The sequence below is a fragment of the Moschus berezovskii genome, chromosome 13 (genome assembly GCF_049115385.1).
Source record: "Moschus berezovskii isolate FMDL1 chromosome 13, NW_MosBer_1.0, whole genome shotgun sequence".
Taxonomy (NCBI): Eukaryota; Metazoa; Chordata; class Mammalia; order Artiodactyla; family Moschidae; genus Moschus; species Moschus berezovskii.
Genome location: NC_142472.1, coordinates 91381102 through 91400034, shown reverse-complemented (window position 1 = coordinate 91400034; position 18933 = coordinate 91381102). Strand labels below are relative to the sequence as shown.

Genomic DNA, 18933 nt, shown 5'->3' with positions numbered 1-18933 from the left:
TGGCAGGGCAGGGGATTAGCGTGGCCGCCCACAGAGGGCCCCGCAGCAGCACTGGAAGGAGAGCAGTGATGTCTTAGCTCACTCGGGGACGCTGCCCAGTCTAGCACTCAGAGATGTTACCGCCAGCAGCTCTGGAGACGCAGGAAGCCCGGTGAGTGACACTACTCCACTCAGGCCCTGTGGGTGGGCACTGCTGACCATGGCCTCGGTTTCCGTTCCGGTTCTACTGTCCCTCGAGGGCTGACGGGCTCCTCTTCCGAATGGCATGGGTATTTTCTTTATGTGGGTGAGCGCATCCTAGCTTGTTTCCATCAGCACTGCTGTCGCTCATCCTGCGTTTCCCACTTTACAACCTGTGCTTGCTGCTCTTTTGGTTTAACTTAGGAGCAGCCCTTATTTTCTGCATTTCCTAGTTGTCAGCATTCACTGGGGCTTTCCAGGTGGCGCTCGTGGTAAAGATCCTGCCTGCCAATGCAAGAGATAACGAGAGACGTGGGTTCGATCCCTGGGTCAAGAAGATGCCCTGGAGGAGGGCATGACAACCCACTCCAGTATTCTTGCCTGGAGAATCCCCTGGACAGAGGAGCTACTGGGCTACAGTCCCTGGGCTTGCAGAGTGTCGGACACGACTGAAGCAGTTCAGCACACACTCAGGTTTCAGTTCTGTCGCTCAGTTGTGCCCGACTCTTTGCCGCTCCATGGACGGCAGCACTCCAGGCTTTCCTGTCCTTTTCACTATTTCCTGGAGTTTGCTAAAACTCTCGTCCATTGAATCAGTGATGCCATAGAACCATCTCATTCCTGTTGCATCCACCGGAGAGGTGGCTGGGGTTCGGCAAAGTGCCCGGTCCCACTGCGTGGGTGTGAACCTGCCTCACCACTCCCTAACCGCGGGGCCATGTCTCCTCTGTAAATCGGGAGGTGGCAGCCCCTGCTTGGTGAGGGGCAAGTGCAGCATTTGGTACACAGTCAATGCAGCATCCCTCGCAGTGCTGTATTTCTGAATAACAGGGAGAGATGTAATAACCTGCTCCTTTTCCCCTCTTGTCCCTAAACTGTGCTCCAGACCACATCTGCATTACTTACCCCTGTACATCCCACACCCAGCACAAACAAGACACTCAGCAAATATCTGGCTGGAGAGGCAGGAACACACCCTGTCCTCCAGGAGATGGCGCCGAGTGAGGTGGGGGCCTGGTGATGACACTGTGTGCTGAGGAGCCCCCAGGAGGACCTGCGCGGCTGTGGGGTGGGGCGGGGGCCGTGGGCAGAGCCCCTGACGGGCTCCTGGGGGTGGGGACGGTGGCAGGAAGGAGGGGGCTGTTCCTTGTGGGCTGTCCACAGATTGTACCTCACCCCTCACTGATGAGCACTTAGCCGTTTCCAAACACCTGTCACTGTTCTGGAGGAAACAACCATTGCCCAGCTCCTACTCAAGCAATTTGGGAGAATATGTTTCTAGCATTGGAGTATAAACATCTGCTTTATTCATTCCATGCTCCCTTCATCCACCCATCCAGCCAGCCATCTGTTCATCCACTCATTAATCCATCCACCCATCCACTGACGAATTCATCCATCCATCCACCCAACCACTCATTAACTCATCAGATCATCTCAGACCCACCGAGAAGACAGACGCCTCCTCTGCTCCTGCTCCCAGGAGGACCCCCAGCGTGAGTGACAGGTGCCTCGTGGGGATGACGGGGGAGACGCAGAAGGGACATGCCTGCAGGCCCCCTAACTCCGAACGGTGAAGCACCCACCTGGTCCGAATGCCTCCTTGCCGGGGTGTCCGGGCCGGCCCTTTTACTTCTTTTGAAATATGCGGCTGATGGAGTACCTGATGCTTTTGTTTTTTGCTGCTTTGTGCGGAGAGTCCTGGCTGCTGCTGCTGGGGTTGCTCCCGGGGCTGTCCTGGGAGCCTGTCGAGCTTCGGGGAGAGAAAACGACCGTTATCTGGCACCCTTGTGCAAACACACACCCGTCCACAGGACCTACTGATAGAACCGGGCACCCAGCAACACCCGCGCCTCAACCTCGCAGCAGACCGTGGAGTCTCCTTCACCAAGCACACTCCACACGAGCAAAGCAGGCTCCTGGCCACAGACAACCACCCCGGGAAGCTGCGATTCCCTGCCTCTAGCTCTCCCCCAAGGAGGACTTGACCCCAGGCCAGCTGGTGCAGAGGGCGCTCCAACCTTCCCTCAGGGTCGCTGCTCGGCAGGTGACGACACTCCCAGAGAAGGCGAGCTCCCCGGCTCTGGGCAGTAGCCCTGCCTCCCGCATGGTGACTGCCCCTGGCAGTGGCAGGAGAGCGACGGTCACCGTGCAGGGCTGCTGGTCAGGTGACCACACGTGCCCTCCATCGAGTGCTGCCTGGCTCAGGACAGGAGATCAGCAGGTGGTGGTCTGAATGAGGACAGTGTCAGTCACGGGAGTGGACAGAGTCTCCTGAGAGGAGACGCTTGAGGAAAAGGGAGGGACCCTCAAGAGTGAACCCGAGAGGCAAGGGGCCGCCACCAGCAGGAACGCACCCCGGGCCGGGCAGACCTCTAGCAAGAGCAGGAGGAAAGCTCCCACAGGAGTCAATCCATCGAGACAGATGTTTCCTAAAATCACTGAGGTCACTGAGCTCTCCTCCCCCAGCACCTGAAGTCCACCACTAAACCCAGGCACCGAACCCAGTGGGATTCATGTAAAATCATCCTTGCAACTCTTTCAAGACAAGAGGCGCAGGGCTCCTGAAACTGATGCCGAGGCGCACAGGCCCCTTACTTGCAGGCGTCCCTGATGGCCTCGTGGCTGGCTGTGCGCAGCGACCCCGTGTGCAGCCGGTCCAGCCGAAGGGACCGCGGCGAGGCAGGGGTCGAGGTTTTGCCTTCGATGCCTCCTACCTCTTCCCGGATAGCTGGCGGCTGAGGGAATGAGGTAAGTGTAAAATTGGGTAACAAAAGACTGTCGTAAAAGGCAATCTCACAGGCTTTACATTATAACCAGAAACTTATTTGAAAATCTATTAGCTATGCTTTCCCCCAAGTACAAAATAAACCCTTGTTATAGCTTAATGCCATCTTAAAGGACTGTCTTGTTCAAGAGAGGCAGGGCTGTGGGGCAGCGAGAGCACCCGACTGAGTGCAGAGACCCCGGACCAGAGCCTCCCTGCAGCCGGGCTCTGCCCTCCCTGGAACCCAACAACCAGATGGCCCTGCCGGGCAGGAGGGCAGAGCAATGCCAGCACCGTGAACCCTGCATGGCATGAACTGCCCTGATGAAAGGACTGTGCTCATCGCCAGACGCTGCTCAGAAGAACCAGTTTCAAGAGTAAGAAACCTCTCAGCAAAGCCGTCCAGACCTTTCTGTTTGAAGGAGGAAAGCACACCGCTTGTGCCACCACCCAAGAGCATTTGTAGTGATGATGCAGGTTACTGGAACCCATCACGACCAGAGAAACACAGAAAAGGTACCTAACCCCTCCATGCGAACACCACGGGTCTGCCTTGGATTTCTAGGGAACACACAGACTGGGGGCTACACCCTGAAGTGCTTACACACAGTTCGAGTGTAATTCGCTCACTGTGGTTGCCATAAAGCACCCCTAGGTCTCACTAACAGATGATCTTGTATCAACCTAGAACAGTGGAATAGGGAGGGAGATTTGAGTTAGGTTCAAAAGGGAGGGGACATATGGGTGCCTACGGCTGATCCATGTTGAGGTTTGACAGAGCGGCACACCCCGGCCACCAATCCCAGGGTGACGGCGCTGCCCTGCTGTGCCCAGCAGGAGGGCTCCCGGGCACTGAGCTGCCTGAACCAGAGTGCGGCTGCCCGAGTCCTGCGGGAAGGCCCCAGGAGTCCTCGGTCAGCGGGCTGGGAGCGGGAGAGGGACAAGGAAGGCCAACCCTCGGGGCACTGGATCCCAACAACAGGGGCTCATCCAAGTGACCCGAGGGGAGCAGCACCGAGCTCCCTCCTGATGCTCCCTCCATCAGGGATGCCGTGATGGACACGAGAGCCTCAGGAGGAAAGAGAGCTGGACGGCACCACGGGTACACGTCCAGGCTCTGATCAGACCAGTCCGCACCGCTCTGCTGTGTGTGAGCCTGGGCTCTCTCAGTCTCAGTGTCCATGTCTGCTGAATGGGGATAACAGCAGCCTAGACCTCACCTGGGTGTCTGTGGGATGAGATGACAGACTTGGAAAGCACTTGACACGGTGCCCGGTGCACAGAGTCTCCTGCACACTGCTACCCACCGTCAGTAAATTGGCTTCCCGCAAATCTAACATCTATGTCTTTTAAGAAAATCTAACAGTCGTGACTTTTAAGAAAACACCGAATGTAAATTCCATGGTGGTCAGAGGTTAGGACTTGGCACTTTCACTGCCGGGACACTGGTCTGATCCCTGGTTGCGGAAGTAAGATCCCATAAGCTGTGCAGCATGGCAAAAAAAATAAGTAAAGAAAAATTTAAAAATAACCAATGATACTATGTCTATTATAAATAAGCATGAGATGATTAGAAGGCAAACAAGTGGGAGAAAGCAAACTGTTACAATTGTCCCAACAAATGACCTATTTCCAACAGAACCATCAGCATATTTTAAGTGGTAGGTGAGCTTCGTTACTTCCATTAAAACGTCAATTATTCACCAGTACATAACCACATAGTGTTCATTCATGTTAAACGATAAGGACTGTTTAACACTTCACAGAGAAACAAAGGCATGCTAAAGTACTAAGTAGTTTACCTTTCAACGATGCTTCCTTAAATCACTAGGTTGATAGATGCATGCAAAGAAATGAAAAGACACCAGATTTATTGTGACTCTGAAGCTAAAAATTCAAGAATCAGTATAGGCAAAGACAGTAAAGCAAAAAAGACTGCAAACATATAAGTGAGATGAAGATTTAGAGAACATGTAACTGGAAACAGAACATATTTTTGACCACAGAAATTAAATAAGCTATTGAAGATTTACTAGAGAAACACTATCAATTATTACTCAGACGATACAATTCCATTACAATATCGTGATTTAATAAAGCACAGCATTCTGTACAATAAAGGGCCTTAACAGTTGTCTATTCTCAGCCAAATTTCTCTATAAATTAGTTTCTCTCAAAAAAAAATGTTAAACATTAAATTAGTAATTTAACTGATGAGGAAGTTACCATAATACCTATTTCAACATTGAAGAAATCTGACCACTTATTGGATATTTATGTAAAATCCTTACAAAGAATTTGATTTAAAACTTCTCAAAATAAATTCATTAAAGCAGGTTCCCTGTGAAAATATGTAAGAATGAAAACTAGCATAATAGCAGGTGCAGTCATTAACCATAGAAGATACTTTTTTAAAGTCTAAGAGAGACATTAACTGTGCAAAAGCTGATGACATTGAGAGTCTTAAATACAAGCGCCTACACAGAAAGGATATTGTGTCAAAAGTCCATTAAATCTACACTTAAGAGGGTCATTTCTTTATGTAAGGATCATCTCATTTATGAATTACACACGTTATGTAGTTTAGGATCCATCTACATTATGCTTATAACTGCATGCTGCTGCTGCTGCTGCTGCTAAGTCGCTTCAGTCGTGTCCCCTCTGTGCGACCCCATAGATGGCAGCCCACCAGGCTCCCCCGTCCCTGGGATTCTCCAGGCAAGAACACTGGAGTGGGTTGCCATTTCCTTCTCCAATGCATGGAAGTGAAAACGGAAAGTGAAGTCACTCAGTCGTGTCTGACTCTTCGCGACCCCATGGACTGAAGCCTACCAGGCTCCTCCGTCCATGGGATTTTCCAGGCGAGAGTCCTGGAGTGGGGGTGCCATTGCCTTCTCCTGTAACTGCTTAGTGATACGCTAATTCAAACTTACTGCTATGGGGGAAACACACCATTTAATGAGACACGAAGACAAAGCACAAACCCTACTAAGGGGACTCACGCTGTGGACCACAGCACCGCTATGACCAGAGCAAGTGGGAGGATGGGGGAGGGGAGACGGATGGGCAAACGACAGCTGATTGACAACGACTGATTGACCGTTGCCTGACTGACAACGACTAAGCAGACAGCAGGATGAGACAGGAAATCAAAACCAATGACAAAAGCAGACACACCGTCAGAGAAGTCCAACAGCAAGGAAAACATATACAGAACTGTTCTTTTACAAATACTCGGAAAGAAATCAAGCATGAAACCACAGAGAAATCATCAAAGAATTTTAAATTTCAACTACTTAGTCAATGATGCAAATTATAAAAACAGCGTGTCAAAAGACCACAACATGGACTAGTTACCACTTCACATGCCACTAAAATGATTCACAGTGAATTTAATTATATGCTGACTAACAATATAGCTAACATGAAATGGGTGGTAACGGAAACAGTGATAATGCAAGTGCAGTTACAAAGCAGAGTGTTGTACACGTGATTTCATGGGGTAAACAGCAATGCACTCACAAAACCCAGGCTAAACATGAAAGCAAGCTGGGACATGTGCTTTAGAGCCACACACTCTGTCACCAAAAGCCCTAGGTAGTCATCCTGTTTTTAGACTCGGAAGAGTGAGGAAGCCCGACTTCTTCCCTGGGGCCCCCGGCTTTTAACCTGGTTTCACACGTAGAGCTGGCCTGAGCGCACGGCCAGGCCCATCAGCAAGCAGACCAGTTGAGATTCTTGGGTTTTGTCCCCACCGCATGCCCTGCACCCTGCAGTCAGGCATCCCCAGTGGAAAATGTGCGGCACGGTTTTCACACGCCATGAGAGCTGCCTATGGTTACTTTCATGAAGCTGTCTGCTCCCTGAGAACAGAAACTTCCCTGCAGCTGCTGTGCCCAGCACAGGCCAGGCCCAATGTTACAGAGGCAGGCTCTGGCTGAGTTCACGATGACGTGCTAAGCCAGTGGTCCAGAACTGAACTGAACTGAATTTGTCACTGTGCCATAAAGACTAGGCAGTTTTAAAAAATCTTAGACCTCTGAGCGTAGCAAATGTACCTGATTTTCTTCTGGGTAAAAAGAGAAAAAACAAACAAACAAAAGAAAACAAGTGTGCTGGGGGAGGGACGCGGCAGGGAGGAGCCAGACACATATCCCAGTCGTGATGCCCAGCTTGTCTACTTCCTGCGGCGGGCTGTGCCACCTCCTTTGGGACTTGGAGCGCCCACTGCTGTGCGAGCAGGAGCTGGCAAGCGAGGAGGAGGGATACAGGTTGAGGGAGCATGTATGGCAAAACCAACCAATATAATATTGTAAAGTAATTAGCCTCCAAAAAGAATAATATAAATAAATAAATAAATACACTGAAGGAAGACATAAACCCATTGACAGGACACATAGACATCCCTTTAATAAAATATAAATTTGACAAGCTGAAAAAATAAATAAATAAATAAAAAATAAATAAAATGACGGAGGTTGCCTAAGCTCCCGCTGCCCACACTGCTCTCAGCCTCCTCGGCCGACTGCTCTGTGTTCTTCTCTTCGATCAACCTAAAATAGAATAAAACCCGTCACGTGCCTTTGTCAGCAGGGGAGTGTGTCTCGACAACACATTTGGGCTGGCATTCTGTGTCACGATTAGCAAATTCCAGAAACAGTTGCTCAATTAACATCTCAGCAAAAAGGTTCAACTTTTCCTCTTTTGACTAGCACTGAGTCTTACAAAGTGGCCCCTGATCATTCACGTTTGATTGCACTTATTTACTCTAACATTCTGACGGGGCCTGGGTGGCGACTCTCTCCCTGTGAGGAGATACCTGAAGTTGACAACCTCTACCTTTTCCCTGCTCTCAGGGCAGAGATGCACGTCAGTGCCTCAAGTCTTTTCCACTGGGAATCGGGAACTCTGTACAGTCAAAACAGAGATTCACGAACAAGCTGGAGTTTCTAAATACAAGTCCCCAGACCAGATGAAGTGCTGAGTTGATCTTTTTTTTTTTTTTTTTTTTTTGAGGTTGTATATGGACAAACGCATCACTTGATGAAGTTCTCCCCCAGCTTTGTGTGAGTTTCTGGATTCATGTCAATGTGCCATATTAACCTAGAATTCATGGTTACTGCTCTTCTCCCCTAGTGTGTCATGGAGGATGTTATACAGCAGTTTAAATACTCGATTATGCAAATAAAATGATTTTCAAATTAAAATATAAGATTCTTACAGGAACTAAACTCTCCAGTTTCACTTCTACTTATACATCTTGAAAGTTTTTCACTGTTGATAAGTTGATGGACAGAATTTACCATTTACATCAAGTCAACTTGTTGTATAAGGAAAAATCACTTTTACGACAACTTGCTGTAAAAATAAGAATATTAATTTATAACCATTCCATATTTCCTGGGGGGATGGGGAAAGACAATCTTCCTGAGCTCGTCTGTGCTCAAACACGGCCTACAAAGCAGTCTGTCTATGGCCTCAAAAGTGAGGTGGCACAACCTGCATTTGCTGGTTGTGCCGTCCATCCCCTGCCTTTCCCCCAGTCTCCCCACGCTCAGCTGACAGGGACGGGCACCTCCGCCTCAGCTGACGTGACGAGAACTATCTGAGCAGCAGCTCTGCCAGGTCCTGTGCAGGGTCGCCGGCCTGCAGCCACTCTGAACGTGGACTAGGGACAGGGGAACCGCTGTGGGGGTGTGGCACCAGGCAGGCCTCAGGGCCCCCAGCCACCCGGCTGTACCCAGGCCCAATCTACTGATGAGATGAGTAAAACTCAAACACATGTCCTTGGACCACTGTCTTCCAACATGCCAATCTTCACGCTGTATTAAGTTAAAAGGGAAAATGCAGATCTGAGTGGGAATTTGCTAACCACAAAACTCCAGCTTTTCTGATCCAGGCGGCTTTTCACCAGAACGTGGGAGGCTCTGAGCGACACAGGAGGGCACGCCCTCAGTGCTGGAGGGTGCACGGGCGGCAGGGGACACCGCCTCAGCACCTCACCCACCTTGGGGCTCAGAGCTGAGGGGGGGACACCCCACAATGCCCCCCACAGAGTGCTGACACCACACTGTGGACAGAACGCCCTGGCTGACTGAGCTCTAGAATCAAGGGCAATCTTGGAACTGAAAATTCTTGAGGCAGACCTGAAGTCAGTTTTCTTACTATGGAACACTCAGACTTCTCTAAGGAGAAGACAGTTCCCCAGAGAAACCGAGTTTCCGGGGAGCTGGCATCAGGCTGACCCACCGGATCTCTTCGATGATGGCGTCCAGCTGCCCCTGAAGTATCACAGTCGGAGTCTCAGCATCGTTCTGCCCGCTGGGCGACAGCTGAGTGGCCGAGCTGAAGAGGGTGACCCCGTCGCCCTTGCCATCAGACACGCCCTCGTCACTCTCGAACGCCTGGGCCACGTTGGCCAGCATGCTGGCTTGCTGCACGCGATCCCAGGCCTGTTCCTTCAGGGTCTGCACCTGGGCATGAGAGGACCACGTCTCGTCAGCGACATTCAGGAAAGCTCAAGTCTATCAGGAACTGAACACAATTTTACATGGAAGCCCTGACTGAGGATAAATGGGTCATGCTTAGGAGACACTGCCATCTCTTAAGCGAGCAGTACTAAGAAACGGGCAGGAGGAGAATTCAGTTCCCATATGGCCTGGTGACACTCAGCTCTTAGCGTGGACAGAAGGCAATCGTATGAGGTTATTCACAAGGGAGGGCTGATGGAGTCAGAGACAAAAATCAAACATTAAAAAAATACATCCATGCCCCCATCAGCCAGGCTGAAGGAAAATAAGAAAAAGCAGTCCTTCAGCTCAGCAGCCGCTGGGTCCACCTCAGTTGTCATCACTTGTACTGGTTCACTGAGGAGGGCCACCCTCACAGGTTCCCAGTCCTCCATTTTCCAGGCTGGTCTGAACACCCACAGACAGGAGCGAGCAGGGGCAGCCAGGGGACAGGAGGGCCAGCCCCACCACGGCTTTCCTCTCAGGGCACAGGCCCTCGGCTGTTCTGGGCGGCGGCCCCTCGCACTGCAAGGGCGGCTCTGTCATCAGAGACGCACGGGAGGGTGCCTGCAGGGCCCCGTGCCGCCCTCCCACTCTCACACCTCACACCCTTCTCTCCACAAATGTCCCCCCTGCCCCACTGTCACCCAGGTCCTGCCTTCTTTTCCCAGACATGACCTCAAAGCAACTGAGGGGCAGCCTCGAGATGCTGGCTTGCCGGCTCCCTGTCCCCAGGGGCCAGTGCCCTCGTCCCCTGTCTTCGTCACGACCCCTCCCCAGGGCAGGGCCACCCCCTTCGCTGGCTCCAGGACCACCTGCCATCATTCCTGCTCCGCTCCAGCGAACCAGCTGCCTATGGGTTCACCCCCATCAGCCCGGTCAGCACATCCTCTCCCTTCCTGCGCCTTCAAATCACACAACGGGAACCAGCAGATTCCTCCTCCAGGGCTCCCTGCAGCGCCTGCTGCGAGTCTCTGAAAGTTCCCTGGGAGCGGCCTCTACTGTCCCCCTCCCTGCCTGGTCTCCAGCTCTCTGCATGCAGGCGGTGTGCCCCGCCCCGCAGGGCAGCTCCCCAGGGGCTCTCAACCCCTGGACTGCCAGCAAAGCCCCAGAAATAAACTTCTAAGAAAGAAACGAAAGGGTGAGGGTGGACCGAGAACAAAGTTCGAGCACGGCGGCTGCTAACACTGGGGCCATCGGGGGATCCGGCTCACTAATGCTTTCTGTAAGGGTTATGGGCACACGTCTACGTCTGTTCCTTTACACACTGCCTGTGGATGCTGTCATGCTTATTGACTAGCATGAAATGCTGCTACTCAATTATTCGTAACCAGTAAAGACATTTACTCTGGGGCCCTCTTGGGAACAGTTTTCCAACTCCTGTCCTGGAGCTTTCCCCCACACACAGATCAAGCCGGGACAGGCCACGCCATATGTGCCTCTTTGTAAAGGGGCCATGGGGCTGGCTCACCTTATCCTCCAGAGCAGCCATTCTCTTATTGTGTTCTTCCTTCACGTCGTCTCCCTGCCTTGCCTACAACAGGAAAAACAAAAACTCATGAACTTCAAGAGCAAAGTACGGTTCTTCTTTTAAAAGCACCGGGGAGGGGAGAAGGAACAAGATGGCGGAGGAATAGGACGGCGAGACCACTCTCTCCCCCACAAATTCATCAAAAGAACATTTGAACGCGGAGTAAAGTCCACAAAACAACTTCTGAATGCTGACAGAGGACGTCAGCCACCCAGAAAAGCAGCCCATTGTCTTCGAAAGGAGGTAGGAAAAAACATAAAAGATAAAAAGCGAGACAAAAGAAGTAAGGATGGAGCTCCGTTCCGGGAAGGGAGGATTTAAAAAGAGAGAAGTTTCCAAACACCAGGAAACACTCTTACTGGAGAATCTGTGGCGAGCCTTGGAAGCTCAGAGGGCCACATAACCCTCTTTTTTTTTTTTAAGATTTTTTAAAAACCCACAGATTACCCGCCAAACGGTAACTCCCAGCAGAGAAGCAGCGCAGACGCCTGCATATGCCATTAGCAAGCGGCGGCTGGGCAGGGAGGAGCCGGCTGAACTTAGAGAGAGGACTGGGCTTGAATGCCGCAAGAACATTTTGAGAGAACTGGGGAGAGCAAAGCAGACTGTGGGACAGCTTCCCCACGAAAAGGCGGAAAGCTCTAACCTAAGACTCAGCCAGCCCCGCTCACAGAATAAAGGACTGAGCAGAGTGAGCCAGCTGCGGTCGGCCCATCCCCCATCCCCCACCGAGACAGGCAGGGAGCGCAGCCAGAGCTGGAGCGGGCAACCGCGGCCCCAGAAAGGCATCTGATACAAACTGCAGACAGGCTTGTTGCTAGTCAAGACTTCTTGGGCTCGGGCCGGTCGATATCCCCCTGAGAAGGTGCGCCAGTTGTACACCCAGAAAACTGAGTAGCGGGGACTGGGGAGGCGATAAGTCACAGAGACCGCGCTCGCCAAACACCTGGTCCCCTGAGCTGCTCGGACCGGGGAAGGCACAAAACGCAGGCCCAACCAAGTCTGCGTCTTTGTGGAGTACCTGAGAACCTGAACTTGAGCCGCTCAGACCTGGGAAGTGCATACAACCCGGCGCTGGCCTCGGACAGTTCCTGGCAGAGCAACCTAGAGCCTGTGCAGTGTAGACTGGGACAGCATACGTGCTGTGAGCGGGGGCAAACCCAGTGTGGCCGAGACGCTGCGAGCACTCCCCACAGACGCCAGAGATATTCGTCTGCAGTGTTCCTCCCTTCCCAGTACAGGACTGAACAACTGAGCCTTAAAAAGTGTCCACCCACCCCCTAGTATCAGGGCGGAAATTAGACACTGAAGAGACCAGCAAACAGAAGCTAAAACAGAGGGAACCACCTTGGAAATGACAGATAGAGACGTCTAGAGGCTACTCCAAGAATAAGACCAAAAACCAGAGGCAAGAGGCTTAAGCCCGAATCCTGAGAACACCAGAGAACTCCTGACTCCAGGGAACATTAATCAATAGAAGCTCATCAAACGTCTCCATACCTACACTAAAACCAAGCACCACCAAAGGGTCAACAAGTTCCAGAACAAGACATACCACGCAAATTCTCCAGTAACACAGGAAACTAGCCCTGAGCTTCAATATACAGGCTGCCCAAAGTCACTCCAAACCCACTGACATCTCATAACTCATTACTGGACACTTCATCGCACTCCAGAGAGAACAAATCCAGCTCCACCCACCAAAACACCAACACAAGCTTCCATAACCAGGGAACCTTGACAAGTCACCTGTCCAACCCCACACACAGCGAGGAAACTACATAATAAAGAGAACTCCACAAACGGCCAGAAGAGGGAAAGGCCACCCCAAGCAAAGCATTACAAGCAAGATGAAGAGGCAGAGAAATACCCAGCAAGTAAAGGAACAAGATAAATGCCCACCAACACAAACAAAAGAGGAAGATATAGGGAATCTACCCGATAAAGAATTTCGAATTTTGGTGGTGAAAATGATTCAAAATCTTGAAAGCAAAATGGAGTTACAGATAAATAACCTGGAGAAAAGGATTGAGAAGATGGAAGAAAGGTTTAATAAGGACTTAGAGGAAGTAAAAAAGAATCAATATACAATGAATAATGCAATAGATGAGATCAGAAACACTCTGGAGGGAACAAACAGTAGAATAACAGAGGCAGAAGACAGGATAAGCGAGCTAGAAGATAGAATTGTAGAAATAAATGAAACAGAGAGGAAAAAAGAAAAACAAATTAAAAGAAATGAGAACAATATTAGAGACCTCTGGGACAATGTTAAACGCTCCAACATTCGAATCATAGGAATCCCAGAAGAAGAAGACAAAAAGAAAGACCATGAAAGAATACTTGAGGAGATAATAGTTGAAAACTTCCCTAAAATGAGGAAAGAAATAATCACCCAAGTCGAAGAAACCCAGAGAGTCCCCAACAGGATAAACCCAAGGTGAAATACTCCAAGACACATATTAATCAAATTAACAAAGATCAAACACAAAGAACAAATATTAAAAGCAGCAAGGGAAAAACAGCAAATAACACACAAGGGGATTCCCATAAGGATAACAGCTGATCTTTCAACAGAAACTCTTCAGGCCAGGAGGGAATGGCAAGAAATACTTAAAGTGATGAAAGAAAATAATCTACAGCCCAGACTACTGTACCCAGCAAGGATCTCATTCAAATATGAAGGAGAAATCAAAAGCTTTACAGACAAGCAAAAGCTGAGAGAATTCAGCATTACCAAACCAGCTCTCCAACAAATGCTAAAGGATCTTTTCTAGACAGGAAACACAGAAAGGGTGTATAAACTCGAACCCAAAGCAATAAAGAAAATGGCTACGGGATCGTACTTATCAATAATTACCTTAAACGTAAATGGGTTAAATGTCCCAACCAAAAGACAAAGGCTGGCTGAATGGATACAAAAACAAGACCCCCATATATGTTGTCTGCAAGAGACCCACCTCAAAACGAGGGACACATACGGACTGAAAGTGAAGGGCTGGAAAAAGATATGCCATGCAAATAGAGACCAAAAGAAAGCAGGAGTAGCAATATTCATATCAGATAAAATAGACTTTAAAACAAAGGCTGTGAAAAGAGACAAAGAAGGAAACTACATAATGATCAAAGGATCAATCCAAGATGAAGATATAATAATTATAAATATTTATGCACCCAACATAGGAGCACCGCAATATTTAAGACAATTACTAACAAGTATGAAAGGGGAAATTAACAATAATGCAATAATAGTGGGAGATTTTAATACCCCACTTACATCTATGGATAGATCAACTAAACAGAAAATTAACAAGGAAACACAAACTTTAAATGATACAATAGACGAGTTAGACCTAATAGATATCTATAGGACATTTCACCCCAAAACAATGAATTTCAACTTTTTCTCAAGTGCACATGGAACCTTTTCCAGGATAGATCACATCCTGGGCCATAAATCTAGCCTTGGTAAATTCAAAAAAGTTGAAATCATTCCATGCATCTTTTCTGACCACAATGCAGTAAGATTAGATCTCAATTACGTGAGAAAAACTATTAAAAATGCCAAAATATGGAGGCTGAACAACACGCTGCTGAATAATGAACAAATCATAGAAGAAATCAAAAGAGAAATCAAAATATGCATAAAAATGAATGAAAATGAAAACACAACAACCCAGAACCTCTGGGACACTGTAAAAGCAGTGCTAAGGGGGAATTTCATAGCAATACAGGCACACATCAAGAAACAATAAAAAAGTCAACTGATTAACCTAACTCTACATCTAAAGAACTAGAAAAGGAAGAAATGAAGAACCCCAGGGTTAGTAGAAGGAAAGAAATTGTAAAAATTAGGGCAGAGATAAATGCAAAAGAAACAAAAGAGACCATAGCAAAAATCAACAAAGCCAAAAGCTGGTTCCTTGAGAAGGTAAATAAAATTGACAAACCACTAGCCAGACTTATCAAGAAACAAAGGGAGAAGAACCAAATCAATAAAATTAGAAATGAAAATGGAGAGATCACAACTGACAACACAGAAATACAAAGGATTATTAGAGAATACTATCAGCAATTATATGGCAATAAAATGAATAACCTGGAAGAAATGGACAAATTCCTAGAAAAGTACAACTTTCCAAAACTGAACCAGGAAGAAATAGAAAATCTGAACAGACCCATCACAAGCACGGAACTAGAGGCTGTAATCAGGAATCTTCCAGCAAACAAAAGCCCAGGTCCAGGTCCAAATTCTACCAAAAATTTAGAGAAGAGCTAACACCTATTCTACTCAAACTCTTCCAGGAAATTGCTGAGGAAGGGAAACTTCCAAACTCATTCTATGAGGCCACCATCACTCTAATCCCAAAACCTGGTAAAGACCCCACAAAAAAAGAAAACTACAGGCCAATATCACTGATGAATATAGATGCAAAAATCCTTAACAAAATTCTAGCAATCAGAATCCAACAACACATTAAGAAGATCATACATCATGACCAAGTGGGCTTTATCCCAGGAATGCAAGTTTTCTTCAATATCCGCAAATCAATCAACATAATACACCACATTAACAAACTGAAAAATAAAAATCATATGATTATCTCAATAGATGCAGGGAAAGCCTTCGACAAAATTCAACATCCATTTATGATTAAAAAAAAAAACCCTCCAGAAAGTGGGAATAGAAGGGACATACCTCAACATAATAAAAGCTATATATGACAAACACACAGCAAACATTATCCTCAATGGTGAAAAACTGAAAGCATTTCCCCTAAAGTCAGGAACAAGACAAGAGTGCCCACTCTCACCACTACTATTCAACATAGTTCTGGAAGTTTTGGCCACAGCAATCAGAGCAGAAAAAGACATAAAAGGAATACAAATTCGAAAAGAAGAAGTAAAACTATCACTGTTCGCTGATGACATGATCCTCTACACAGAAAACCCTAGAGACTCTACCAGAAAACTACTAGAGCTAATCAATGATTACAGTAACGTTGCAAGATATAAAATCAACACACAGAAATCCCTTGCATTCCCATACACTAATAATGAGAAAATAGAAGGAGAAATTAAGGAAACTATTCCATTCACTGTTGCAACGAAAAGAATTAAATACTTAGGAATATATCTACCTAAGGAAACAAAAGACTTGTACATAGAAAACTATAAAACGCTACTGAAAGCAATCAAAGAGGACAGTAATAGATGGAGAAATATACCATGTTCATGGATTGGAAGAATAAATATTGTAAAAATGAGTATACTACCCAAAGTAATTTATACATTCAATGCAATCCCTATCAAGCTACCAACGATATTTTTCACAGAACTAGAACAAATAATCTCACAATTTGTATGGAAATACAAAAAATCTCGAATACCCAAAGCAATCTTGAGGAAGAAAAATGGAACTGGGGGAATTAACCTGCCGGACTTCAGGCTCTACTACAAAGCCACAGTCATCAAGACAGTAAGGTACTGGCATAAAGACAGAAATATAGATCAATGGAACAAAATAGAAAGCCCAGAGATAAATCCACGCACCTATGGACACCTCATCTTTGACAAAGGAGGCAAGAATATAAAATGGAGAAAAGACAGTCTCTTTAACAAGTGGTGCTGGGAAAACTGGTCGGCCACTTGTAAAACAATGAAACTAGAACACTTCCTAACACCATACACAAAAATAAACTCAAAATGGATTAGAGCGCTAAATGTAAGACCAGAAACTATAAAACTCCTAGAGGAGAACGTAGGCAAAACACTCTCCAACATAAATCACAGCAGGATCCTCCATGACCCACCTCCCAGAATATTGGAAATAAAAGCAAAAATAAACAAATGGGACCTAATTATAATCAAAAGCTTCTGCACAGCAAAGGAAACTATAAGTAAGGTGAAAAGACAGCCTTCAGAATGGGAGAAAATAATAGCAAATGAAGCAACTGATAAAGGATTAATCTCCAAAATATACAAGCAGCTCCTGCAGCTCAATTCCAGAAAAATAAATGACCCAATCAAAAAATGGGCCAAAGAACTAAACAGACATTTCTCCAAAGAAGACATAAAGATGGCTAAAAAACACATGAAAAAATGGTCAACATCCCTCATAATCAGAGAGATGCAAATCAAAACCACAATGAGATACCATTTCACACCAGTCAGAATGGCTGCTATCCAAAAGTCTACATGCAATAAATCTGGAGAGGATGTGGAGAGAAAGGAACCCTCTTACACTTTTGGTGGGAATGCAAACTAGTACAGCCACTATGGAGAACAGTGTGGAGATTCCTCAAAAAACTGGAAGTAGAACTGCCATATGATCCAGCAATCGCACTCCTGGGCATACACACCGAGGAAACCAGAATTGAAAGAGACACATGTACTCCAATGTTCATTGCAGCACTGTTTATAATAGCCAGGACATGGAAGCAACCTAGATGTCCATCTGCAGACGAAAGGATAAGAAAGCTTTGGTACATATACACAATGGAGTATTATTCAGCCATTAAAAAGAATACATTTGAATCAGTTCTAATGAGGTGGATGAAACTGGAGCCTATTATACAGAGTGAAGTAAGCCAGAAAGAAAAATACCAATACAGTATATTAACGCATATATATGGAATTTAGAAAGATGTAAATGATAACCCTGTATATGAGACAGCAAAAGAGATACAGATGTATAGAACAGTCTTTGGGACTCTATGGGAGAGGGTGAGGGTGGGATGATTTGGGAGAATGGCATTGAAACACGTATGCTGTTATATGCGAAACGAATCACTAGTTCAGGGTCAATGCATGTTATAGGATGCTCAGGGCTGGCATGCGGGGATGACCCAGAGGGAGGATAAAGGGAGGAGGGAGGTGGGAGGGAGGTTCAGGAGGGGGAACTTATGTAAACCCGGGGCGAATTCATGTATGGCAAAACCAACCAATATAATATTGTAAAATAATTTGCCTCCAATAAAAAATAAATTAATTACCAAAAAATAAATAAATAAATAAAAGCACCGGGGAGCCGTGACGTGAGCAGCCTGTGCCCTGGTTCTCGAGGTGGTCCCCTCCCACAGCCACGTCTGGTGGGCTCTTGAGCATCCCCAGAGCAGACGGGCAGGTGCAGAGAGAGGCAGGGACTTCACTTGTCAAAGGTCACTCCCAACGCTTCTCTTTGGCTGAGCACCTGAGGGACCTTAGTGTCACCAGCCATTACCTGTTGGAGGAGCTCGGGGAGCAAGCAAATTTACACTCAGAAACAAATAGACTTTAAAGGGGATCAGCTTACACACACATTGGTAGAGAAAATTCCCAGTACATAAACAGAAGCTTGAGTCTGGTTTAAGGGGGTAAAATGAATTCAAGTTATAAAGCAAAAGGTGAGAAAATTCATTTTGGGAAAAAAGCCAGTGGAGATAGACATTCACATATTTTTCTTTACATGCAACATCACTTAAATTCTTTGTAATGATTGCTGTTGTTCAGTCGTGTCTAACTCTTTGTGACCCCATGGACTGCAGCATGCCAGGCTTCCCTGTCCTTCACTATCTCCCAGAAGTTGCTCAAACTCACATTCATCGGGTCAGTGATGCCATCCAACTGTCTCGTCCTCTGTCGCACCTTCTCCTCCTGCCTTCGATCTTTCCTAGCATCAGGGTCTTTTCCAATCTGTCAGTTCTTTGCATCAGGTGGCCAAAGTACTGAACCTTCAGCCTCAGCATCAGTCCTTCCAATGCATATTCAGGACTGATTTCCTTTAGGATTGATTGATCTCCATGCAGTCCAGGGGACTCTCAAGAGTCTTCTCCAACACCTCAGTTCAGAAGCATTGATTCTTTGGTGCTCAGCTTCTTTACGGTCGAACTCTCACATCCATACATGACTACTGGAAAAACCATAGCTGTAACTAGGTGTTCCTTTGGTGGCAAAGTAATGTCTCT

The 18933-nt window shown here is 47.2% G+C and overlaps 1 protein-coding gene across 18 annotated transcripts in view; it reads right to left on the bottom strand.

The window, feature by feature from the left end:
* Positions 1 to 1943: 1943 nt before the first annotated feature.
* The window catches only part of LOC129557884 (liprin-alpha-1-like), a 149939-nt gene continuing 132949 nt past the window's right edge, over positions 1944 to 18933 (bottom strand). For 17 of the 18 annotated variants that reach the window (XM_088842800.1, XM_088842799.1, XM_088842798.1 and 14 more), the window contains 3 exons: positions 10928 to 10990; positions 9197 to 9420; positions 7330 to 7500 (listed from right to left, as the gene is read on the bottom strand). In XM_088842800.1, the coding sequence (XP_088698926.1) occupies positions 7356 to 7500; positions 9197 to 9420; positions 10928 to 10990 (432 nt within the window). In that variant the 3' untranslated portion in view covers positions 7330 to 7355. Of the gene's footprint in view, positions 2919 to 7329; positions 7501 to 9196; positions 9421 to 10927; positions 10991 to 18933 lie in introns of those variants that run through there. The other variant, XM_088842811.1, reaches the window with a different exon arrangement.